Source organism: Spinacia oleracea, chromosome 2 (assembly GCF_020520425.1).
Source record: "Spinacia oleracea cultivar Varoflay chromosome 2, BTI_SOV_V1, whole genome shotgun sequence".
In the NCBI taxonomy this organism is placed as follows: domain Eukaryota; kingdom Viridiplantae; phylum Streptophyta; class Magnoliopsida; order Caryophyllales; family Amaranthaceae; genus Spinacia; species Spinacia oleracea.
This window is the reverse complement of record NC_079488.1, coordinates 54,041,568-54,052,012: the sequence shown is the minus strand read 5'-3', so window position 1 is coordinate 54,052,012 and position 10,445 is coordinate 54,041,568. Positions and strand designations below refer to the sequence as shown.

General features: G+C 35.7%; 1 protein-coding gene and 1 long non-coding RNA gene across 2 annotated transcripts; one reads left to right on the top strand and one right to left on the bottom strand.

Moving 5' to 3' along the window:
- Positions 1-5,463: 5,463 nt before the first annotated feature.
- On the bottom strand, positions 5,464-6,349 carry LOC110798777 (uncharacterized). The gene is made up of 2 exons (XR_002536210.2): positions 5,882-6,349; positions 5,464-5,790 (listed from the first exon to the last, which is right to left on the bottom strand). It is a non-coding gene; the product is annotated as an uncharacterized lncRNA (long non-coding RNA).
- Positions 6,350-7,001: 652 nt separating this feature from the next.
- Positions 7,002-9,991, top strand: LOC110798776 (protein indeterminate-domain 16). The gene is made up of 3 exons (XM_022003973.2): positions 7,002-7,505; positions 7,597-7,996; positions 8,776-9,991. Exons 1-3 carry the CDS (start codon positions 7,391-7,393, stop codon positions 9,614-9,616), a joined length of 1,356 nt encoding a protein of 451 aa, XP_021859665.1. The 5' UTR covers positions 7,002-7,390; the 3' UTR covers positions 9,617-9,991.
- Positions 9,992-10,445: the final 454 nt, after the last annotated feature.

Below are 10,445 nucleotides of genomic sequence, written 5' to 3'. Positions count from 1 at the left end.
TGTTGATTCTCTACTTCATTTTGAAATTCTCGGAATTTCTCAAACGATTCAGACTTGTGTTTCATTAAGTAAATATAGCCATATCTACTGAAATCCTCCGTAAACGTTATGAAATAGCTGAAATCACCTCTAGCTTTCGTACTCATAGGCCCACATACGTCCATATGTATTAGCCCTAGTAATTCGCTTGCTCTTTCTCCCACCTTTGAGAAAGGTCGCTTTGTCATTTTGCCAAGTAAACAAGATTCGCATTGATCAATCTTCTCTAAGTCGAATGATTCTAGAATGCCCTTCCTTTGAAGTCTTTCCATGCGCTTTGTGTTTATATGGCCTAATCGACAATGCTACAGATATGTGAGATCGGAATCACCAGTTTTAGCCTTTTTGGTATTTATGTTATAAATTTATTTGCTTGTATCTAGCACATATAGACCATTTTCTTGTGGTGCTGAACCATAAAATATTCCATTCAAAGAAAAAGAACAACTATTGTCTTTAAAGTGAAAACTAAAACCTTTAGAATCCAAACTTGAAATGGAAATAATGTTTCTGGTGATACTAGGAACATAGTAACAGTTTTCAGTTCCAAAACAAAACCACTAGGCAAAGATATAAAATAAGATCCTACGGCTAATGCAGCAATCCGTGATCCATTTCCCACGCGTAGATCCATCTCGCCTTTATCAAGCTTTCTACTTCTCCTTAGTCCCTGCGAATTGGAACATAAGTGTGAGCCACAACCAGTATCTAATACCCAAGAAGTAGAATTTGCAAGATTACAATGTATAACATACATACCTGAAGTAGAAGCAACGTTCCCGTTCTTCTCATCTTTCTTTCTCTTCAAGCAATCTCTCTTCCAATGCCCTTCTTCTTGCAGTAGAAGCATTCAGAGTCGGCAGGAGAACGAGTCACCCTTTCCGTTTACCAGAACTGGTGTCGTTGGACTTAGGTGTGGGCGCAGCCTTGCCCTTACCCTTCTTGCCCTTTCCCTTGCCAGATTTCTTGAAACCCTTTCCCTTACGCACCATAAGAATTTCATTCTTATTCTCTTGCTTGAGCGTATTTTCAGCGGTTTTCAGCATACTGTGAAGCTCAGTAAGAGTTTTCTCCATACTGTTCTTGTTGTAATTCGACTTGAACTGATCATATCCACTATGAAGCGAATGGAGAATGATGTCAATGGCCATTTTATTTGAGACGTCAGAATCTAGAGTTGTCATGTTCTCAAACAATCCAATCATCTTAAGAACATGCGGGCTCACTGGTTCTCCTTTCTTGAGCTTAGTCTCAAGGATCAACCTCTAAGTCTCGAATCTTTCGATTCTGGCCTGATCCCGAAACATGTTCTTCAACTCCGAGATGATTTGGTAAGCATCCGAGTTAATGAACGTTTTCTGAAGTTCAGGATTCATGGATGCAAGCATCACACATTTGACATCCCTGTTGGCCTGGATCCAACGGTTAAGGGCAGCTTGAGTTACCTCCGGCCCGGCGGCCTCTGGTAACTCTTCCTCAAGGACATACTCTTTTTCCTCATGCATTAGAACTATTTTCAAGTTCCTTTGCCAATCGATGAAGTTATTGCCATTCAACTTCTCTTTGTCGAGAATTAAACATAAGTTAAACGAGTTGTTATTGTTTGCGGCCATTTGATTACTACATTTGAAAAGAATTTGCAATAAATAACCATTCATAATCTTTAATAACTTAGAAATAAATGAGATCATGCAATCATTAAAGCTATTAAACATTTCATTCATGCAAAATAAAACATGGTCCAAAATGAATGAAACGATTCCAAGACCCTAAAAGTCCTAAATTGTTAAGCGCTTTGGCATGTCTTAAGTCTTTTAAGATTCTAGGTAAGCAAAACCTATTGCTAGTAATCTCCAAATTACTCTTGGTTAATAAATTTATTCCATAATTTATTCCTTTGCCACAACATATGCCATTGTTGTTTGAGTTAAAACCACAATCAACGTGTTCCTTTGGAATACCTTACCATCTAAGTCAACTAAAATAGCACCTCGCTTTGGCGGAAACCTACTACCTTAGATCCTTAGATTTTTGTAAGTGCTTGATTTGGAAGGCAATTATAAACTCAATATTACTTTGGACCTAGTTGTTTCTATGTCCGTTTGATTATTTAGTGAACTAAATCTAATCGAGCATACAAACAACATTCATACATAATATACATTCATTAACTATATATATATATATATATATATATATATATATATATATATATATATATATATATATATATATATATATATATATATATATATATATATATATATATATATATATATATATATATATATATATATATATATATATATATATATATATATATATATATATATATCATAAATTTAATTTTGGTGAACTAGTATGGCCCAAAACTTTGTCTTAAAGCATCAAATCTTCCTTCACCTTGTTAGTTTGGCATCGTCTTGAATTTCATTCAAAAGCTAACTTAAAGTTCTAAATTTCCTAGAAGTACTTGAAATAATAAATAATTACATCAAAACTTCAATGGTACGCAGACCATATTTAAAACTTTACATTCAAAGATAAAACGGTACGCATACCGTATTTAATTATAGATCCTAGATTGGCCATACTAGTCACCTTGAATACCTGAAATACATAAAATATTTTATGTGCATTCATCCATTCGTGTCCTAAAACGAATGACCCAAATAAATATGCAAGTATTTACATGATTTATTTAAAAATCACGTTCACATAAAACGCATCCTAAAAGATTAATCAATTCCGAATTATTAATCCTTAGAATTATTCTAATCAAAATTAATTTAATTAAAATAATGGTGCCCTACGAAAATAATTAAAATTAATTATTTCATTTAATTTCATTAAATAGCTCCCACTTAAACCAACATTTTAATTTGGACAATTTAATTTTAAATATTTAAAATCACGGCCCAGCCCAAGTTAAATAAAATAAAATAAATAAAAGGTTCGCCGTTAGCCCTTTCATGCAAAATTAAATCCAAAGCCCAAACGAAGAAAAATAGAAAATTTGTGCAACATGGGCTAGGCTTGCGCCAAGCCCAATGCCGCCTTGTGCATTGCATGCCCACACGAGGCCGAGGAACAGCACCCCTCCCCCGCAAAGCACAACGCACGGCCCGCAGCGTGCGCTGCTGCTGCTGTTGCTTGCTCGTTGCTGCTCGCTAGCCAAGACCAACACTGCTGCCTTGCTTGCTGCTGTATCCAGCGTGCGCTGGCTCTCCAGCTCGCTTGCTGGGTGCCTCGCGTCGTTGAGCCAAGCTGCGGAGTGCAGCGCGCATGGCCTACGCCTAGCCACACACGCCCTTGTTCCGCGCCTTTGGCTCGTGCCATACGAGCCAATTAACCAAAAATAATAATTTTTAATTTCACGAAACGTTATTTACATGATGTTATTTTTCATAAATTAACAAAATTAATCGATTTATTTTTCGAAAAATAACAAAGTGGGTGATTTAATTAATTTTCCAACAATCCAATTTTGAGAAATTTATAAACCTTGGCTAAAAAAATTCAAATTTAAAGAACAATCAATATCAACAAAAATTTGAATATGTTTGATAATACAATCCAAAACTTTAAACCGTTCTTAACATTTAAATTTCAGATTTTTATCAAATTTGGTTTAGGTGATCGATTAAATTAACGAATCTAATCAAAATTTTAATCCTTAAATTTTTGAATCTGCCATTTAACATGAAATTACATTCCCTTTTCTAACTAAACAAATTTCCAGATCTAAATATTTATTAAAATCAAATTACGATCTAAAAATCATCAATTTAGAGAAAAATAAAATTAGGGTTTATACTTAACATTTATGGCCGAAAATTTTACCATAATTTTAAAATATATCCAAGAACAGTAGGGAAAAATTTCAATTAATTCCGAGTAGTTTAGGTCGAGTAATTAATTGAAAAACTTTCCAAAATTGTTGATTTAATTCATTAATTAACAAAAACGCCCAAAAACTCGAAATTCGGGGCCTGTTTTTGCGATTCTGTTAAAACGCCCAAAAACTCGAACTTCGGGTCCTGTTGATCTTAAAACTCCGTTTCCGATCAGATTAGGGTCAGAAAAATTGAATTTCCGACATTTTACGAATACAGAACATATTCTACAATCTATCCAATAATCCAGAAATATTTCGAAAATTCACGAAAAATTCAGAACAAATTCGACAACATCACAAACATATTAACATGCCAAAAAGTACTTAAAATACATGTTGCTCATGATACCACTAAAGGGGAATACAGTTAAAACATATTAACGCAGCCGAATAATCCCCAAAGTCAGGAACCATGTATAAACTACAGATCAAGCAGACTTACGTTTGTAGCGTGTTTTCCCTAGTTTAACGAATCACGAACACGAACTCCAAATGTCGTTCCTCTACTTGGTTCACCGACACGTTCAGATCCGTTTTGAAATTCGTAGCTTAGACGTCACTCAAGATACTTTAGCTTTTAGGGAAGAACAGTTTGAACGGAGGCTCAAAAGAGATTAGGGTTTCTCTTTTGATTTATGTTAAACTGATGTACGTAATTAGAACTGTGGAAAAACATAATAATGAGGGAGGTGTTATAACCCTAAGGGTTATAACACAACCGGCCAAAGCATAAGGCCTTAGCCGGCCAGCTCTCGCACAAACCCCACGAGCAGCGCGCGCAGCAACGCAGCCATGGGCCTTAGGCCTCGTTGTTGCTTGTTGCCGCTGTTGCGGTCCCGCGCGCGCCTAGCCGCAGCCTACGGGCCTTGCTCTCGCGCTGGCGAGCCGCTGCGCTCTTTGGGCCTTGCGCGCTTGGCTCGACGGCCGGCAACTTTGCCTTGCTCGTATTCGCGACCAATGCCTTACGACCATTGTTTATCGTATAGTACTTGACGAATCACCGTTGTATGATACGATTATTTGTTTCGCCTAGCTTACGAATATTCGCGATACAATATACGATTCCGATTCAACGTCATATCGTATATTTATGTTTTTCTGAACTAATTCCAGAAAAGCTATTAAATGAATTTCCGATTCATTTAATCTGATGATCTGTTACATGCCAATGGTATGACCTTATAGATTAGAACTCACTGATCGGAAGCATTGCTCCAGCTAGCTGTTCCGATCACTTGATCTCACTGAATTAATTGGTCGTAATTAATCTGAACCTTGGTATTAGACTAAAGCACCTTGGGTGAATGACATATTTCCTTCACCCAGATGCCTTTTAAGTTTAAAGTAAAGATGTTTGGTGAACCTATTTCCAGGAGTGGAAGATATAAATGCCTTCTTGTAGAACCCATACCTTAAGTATAAATTTTAATATCACAATTCAAATTATACATGAGCTTTAGTTTATCTTAAATCGTGCTACAGAAAGGAAACAAATCCTTTTGTTCATTCTTTACACCCAGTTCATATGAATTAAACCATAGTTAAATAGAAACTGCAGCCTTGTAAACTATTCCAAACCAACAAACAAGAATGCCCATGAAACAAGCTTCTATTTGTAATATATTAAAAGGGATATGGAACTTAGGAAGCTGAAACAAAAGACATATACCTCATGCTCTTCATTCAATATTCATTGCTAACGATGGGGAGTCTTAAAGCTCCGGGAGACTTAAAGACTCAAAAAAGGACCTTCAATAGCATCTATGGGAGACTTAAAGACTCAAAAAAAGGACCTTCAATAGCATCTTTGGGAGTCTTAAAGCTTACACCAATGCTCTTCCAGACATGGTTTCCTGATAAAATAGGTAAATTTAACTAAAATAGATTCAATTCAATTTTACAAGTTTGAAAGAGAGAAAACGAGAACATGGAGATAAACCTAACCTCTAAGATACGAGAAGAACTCTTGAGGAGGAGATGTAGAGTTTCGCGGACGATGGGGAGCCATACCTCAATTGCTGATGATCGATGATTCAATTTCAGCCGCCTCAAGTGATCCTCAATAAAACCCTAGAATTCTGCATAAAAATCAAATAAAATCAAGTGAGGATTAAGAATCGGAAATTGAAGAAGAATCTAAAAATATAAACAAGATCAGATAGATTGGAGGTTGACAGACGCCGGTGGAAAATAAAGTAGACACGAGAATTCCTATTAAAAAAAAGTAGACACGAGAACCATGAGTCAGAGCTTCAATGGTGGTCACTTATAAGAATTTTTCCGGAAAATACATATTGAACCTCTCTCTACACTTAACAACACATTCAGAGAAAAATAGAAGGAGAAATGCAAAGGTTGAAAAATATTATTCGGAACCTCATTGCTTAATTAATTACTATATTAATGTACGGAAATCCCTCAAGTATTGTAAATTTTTATACGGACTTGATAATACGATTTCAGACCGTGTATCGCACGGGTGTTATACTGGTTTATTATACTATTAGGCATGCTTTGATAGTTAAGTAAAGGTAAGACAATATGACATGGAACATGTTGATAAATATTACTCCCTCGGTCCCACATTAGTTGTTACACTTTCTTTTTTTCGTCCGTCCCAGATTAGTTGTTACACTTCTAAATTAGGAATGACCCCACAATTATTATATTGTTTCTCTCTTCCACCTAATTTATTTTTTGTCCCCACACCCTCTCTCATTCAATTAAAAAAATACCCCACCAACTTCTATCACATCTACTTTTCAAATAAAATAACAATTGATAACCAAACAACCACTTATCACCTAAAACTATGTGCAAAGGTAAGTGTAACAATTAATCTGAGACGGAGAGAGTAATGTTTAATTTTTTCCTTAATGTTCTACTCATTTATGTTTATGAAAATTTCATAAAGTATAATATATTCATTCATGTTTTCATATATATTCATTCATATTTAAAAGTGAAGCTGAAAATCAAAATTTACGTAACAAATATCTTGAAATAATTCAAATTAAATTTAACAAGATATATAAGCCCACCTTACCCCACTACTCCACTAGCATAACATAACCCCTCCAAACCAAAGCCCCAAAACCATAAGTTTCGTGAATGAACCAAATTAAATTCTTATACTCCATATTGAGCTTGAAAAGCTCCAAGAGTCCCTGGATTAAATTTTGATGAAGATGAGAAGGGTGATGCTAAAAAGCTGATTTGAAAAGCTAAAAGCTAATTTTATTTATAAAAAAAGAAAATAAAGTTAGAGAAAGGTGAGTACCGAAAGATAGATGTTGCCTTTTGTTCCTCTTCCATGTTCTCTTCCCTTTCTCTCCAAATCTCAACACACTACAATCATCATTAGCGTTTAGAGGCTTTAACCTCAAAAGTTTTGTACATCGTATTACACCACACACATAGGAATAAAACCCTTGTGTTTCCTCTACTCTAAAAATGTTAGGCGGTTCTTCTTCCTCATCGGCTCCGTCGTCGGAGCACGTAAATATGGGTAGTCCAGCCGACAACTCTAATAGCAGCAAGCGCAAACGCCGCCCCGCCGGTACTCCAGGTGATTATTATATTATTATTATTATTTTACAATTACATGAATATTGTTCCGGTTTTGGCGAGATAATTAATATTGTTATATAATCAAGTAGATCCGGATGCGGAAGTGGTGTCGCTATCGCCGAAGACACTTCTAGAATCGGACCGATACGTATGCGAGATCTGCAATCAAGGGTTTCAAAGAGACCAGAATTTACAGATGCATAGAAGGCGGCATAAGGTACCTTGGAAGCTGCTAAAGAGAGAAAATCCGGTGGTTAAAAAACGAGTATTCGTTTGCCCAGAACCTACTTGCCTCCACCATGACCCTTGCCATGCACTCGGTGACCTTGTTGGTATCAAGAAACATTTCCGCCGTAAACACAGCAATCACAAACAATGGGTTTGTGATAAGTGTTCTAAAGCCTATGCTGTTCAATCTGATTATAAGGCTCATCTTAAAACTTGCGGCACTCGCGGCCACTCTTGTGATTGCGGCCGCGTCTTCTCCAGGTATACTCTATAGTCTATGCATACTCCATATGGATAATGGATAATGGATCTACCCTCTTTTTTAGAATAAATAAGCTTAAGAATAAGAATTTTCTTCTGTTTTGACTTCATTATTAAAGAAATTCTTATGCGGAGTAACTGTTAATTAAAATATACTATAATTAGTAACTGGTAATAGGGCTTTATAATTTTTAGTACTAAGTTTGACGTTTTTTAATCTGTTAGGTAATGGAGCCTATTCCATAATTACGACCATAAATACACATTTCCCAAGGAAAAGTTCTCATTGGCCGTGTGCTTAATATGTTTCTAAAATATTCCATTATATTTTCAAGATCATAAAATAGAATTATGACCGGTCCATTTTCATTAATAAACTAATTAAGTTTGAAATTACCTATGAACTATAACAAGATTAATATGATTTAATTAAACTAAAACTAATAAAGTAATATAGTAATATAATTAAAGAATTTGGTATTTTGTTTATTGTATGTTTGTGGAAATGATAATTACTAATAATTTAAGTGATATCCCTACATGTCATATGTAAGTCAATCAATAAGACTAACCTTCGTCTTCCTCTCTTTGTCTCTACTAGCAATTCTCCTAGTATAGAGACAAACGATGCAATGAAGGTTGCTTTTGAAAAAATAAACGCACTTTGTTGTATCTTTTTCATAACATGATCAAACTATTCATTTTAACATACTCATGATGAAATATTTGACTAAATCATATCCCTTTTTGTTTTTCTTCTATTTGGATGGATACTATAGAGTGGAAAGCTTCATCGAACACCAAGACGCTTGTCACATGGGACGTCTCCGCTCTACCGATCATCATCAACTAGGCAACAGTAATCAAACACATCAGCAACAGCAACAGCAACAGCAACAGCAACAGCAACAACGACAGCAGCACCAGACTGTGTGCTTGTCGCGCGCTGCTTCCAGTTCAAGCCCATCGAATGATACTACTAACAATGTGAGTGTAGCTGGTCCGTGGTGTACCACAATATCAAAGCCGTCGCTAACAGAGAATCTTCATAACTTGGAACTCCAACTCTCGGTGTCTCCCAAGGGTACAGATCATGAAAATAACGAGAATCACTCAACTCAGCTACAACTCTCTATCGGGTCGACTTCAGACGTGGGTGAAAAGAACACTACACAAGAAACAAACTCAAACTCAAACGCAAACAACAAAGCAGCTTCAGCTTCGAGCCCTTTGAATAATCAGACGACGTTAACACTCAAGGAACAAGCGAGCGAGCAACTGAGGCTGGCGGTAGCAGAAAAAGCATACGCAGATGATGCAAGAAGAGAAGCGAAACGACAGATTGAATTAGCAGAAAGAGAGTTTGCAAATGCTAAGCGTATAAGACAACAAGCGCAAGCGGAGTTAGACAAGGCACAAACACTCAAGGAACATGCCATGAAACAAATCAGCTCCACTCTCATGCAAATTACATGCCATGCTTGTAAACAACAGTTCCACTCCTCCGCCACCACAACGACAACGACAACGACAACGACAATGTCATACGCTCCCCATCTTGAAGACCAGAACAGCTCCCTTGCCGAAAGCCAGGTTGAGGATGACAATCTCAACTCATAAACCTAGTTCACATTCTTAATTAATAGCTAATACATGTTGCGTTTTACTACTGCTGCCTGCCTTCTATATTGTGTCGTTTTAATTTTCTACATATTTCAGCTTTCATTTTGGAGGTGTTAACCATAATATATATATGGAGTGGCTCCATAATACTTAGAGATCATGGGTTAGTAAGTTAGTAACAACAATATATAGATCAACTTCTTTTTTTTGGTGTGGTTTGTTGATTAAATTTGGTAAAATCATAGACTACATATATAATAAGTAGAAAAAGGGGCTTCATTAAGGATATGTTTTTGTTCCTTAATGTATGCTATTTTGTTTGTAATAAATAAATAAAAACATAGAATACATATTAATTAAGGTTTTGAATAATTAATGTTTAATTCATCCCATTTTAATGTTAAAAAACATCCATAAAATAGGAGCTTGAAAAAGGAAGATCTATATATATCTGAATGGAAAAATCTGGGACCATTTGGTATTTATTAATTCCTTTTAAAACAATGGGGTAAAAGAATTATGAGAGCGTCAGAATCTTTATTTGGACTATTCAGAAATCTTTGTTGGGTTATGTTGGTCAGAGAAGAGGGTGAACTCACCTGACCCCTCCTCAATATATTCAAGTACGGATTAGCATATTTATTTCACAATTAATCAAAATAGGGAGTATATGTATATCATATTCATTCCCATCACTCCATAATATTACCTGGTAGGACTAGGACGTGGTAAGTGTTGATGTATTACAACTTTAATGTTTTTAATATGAGTATTAATTTCACTAATCAAGAATATTTCAACAAGTCCGATACTAAACTTAAAAGGA

Bases quoted from the DNA above. Each gene is read 5' to 3' on its own strand.
- LOC110798776 (XM_022003973.2), top strand. From the start codon at position 7,391: ATGTTAGGCGGTTCTTCTTCCTCATCGGCTCCGTCGTCGGAGCACGTA. The intron at 7,506-7,596 runs GTGATTATTATA...ATAATCAAGTAG, and splicing joins CCGCCCCGCCGGTACTCCAG to ATCCGGATGCGGAAGTGGTG. The intron at 7,997-8,775 runs GTATACTCTATA...TGGATACTATAG, and splicing joins TGCGGCCGCGTCTTCTCCAG to AGTGGAAAGCTTCATCGAAC.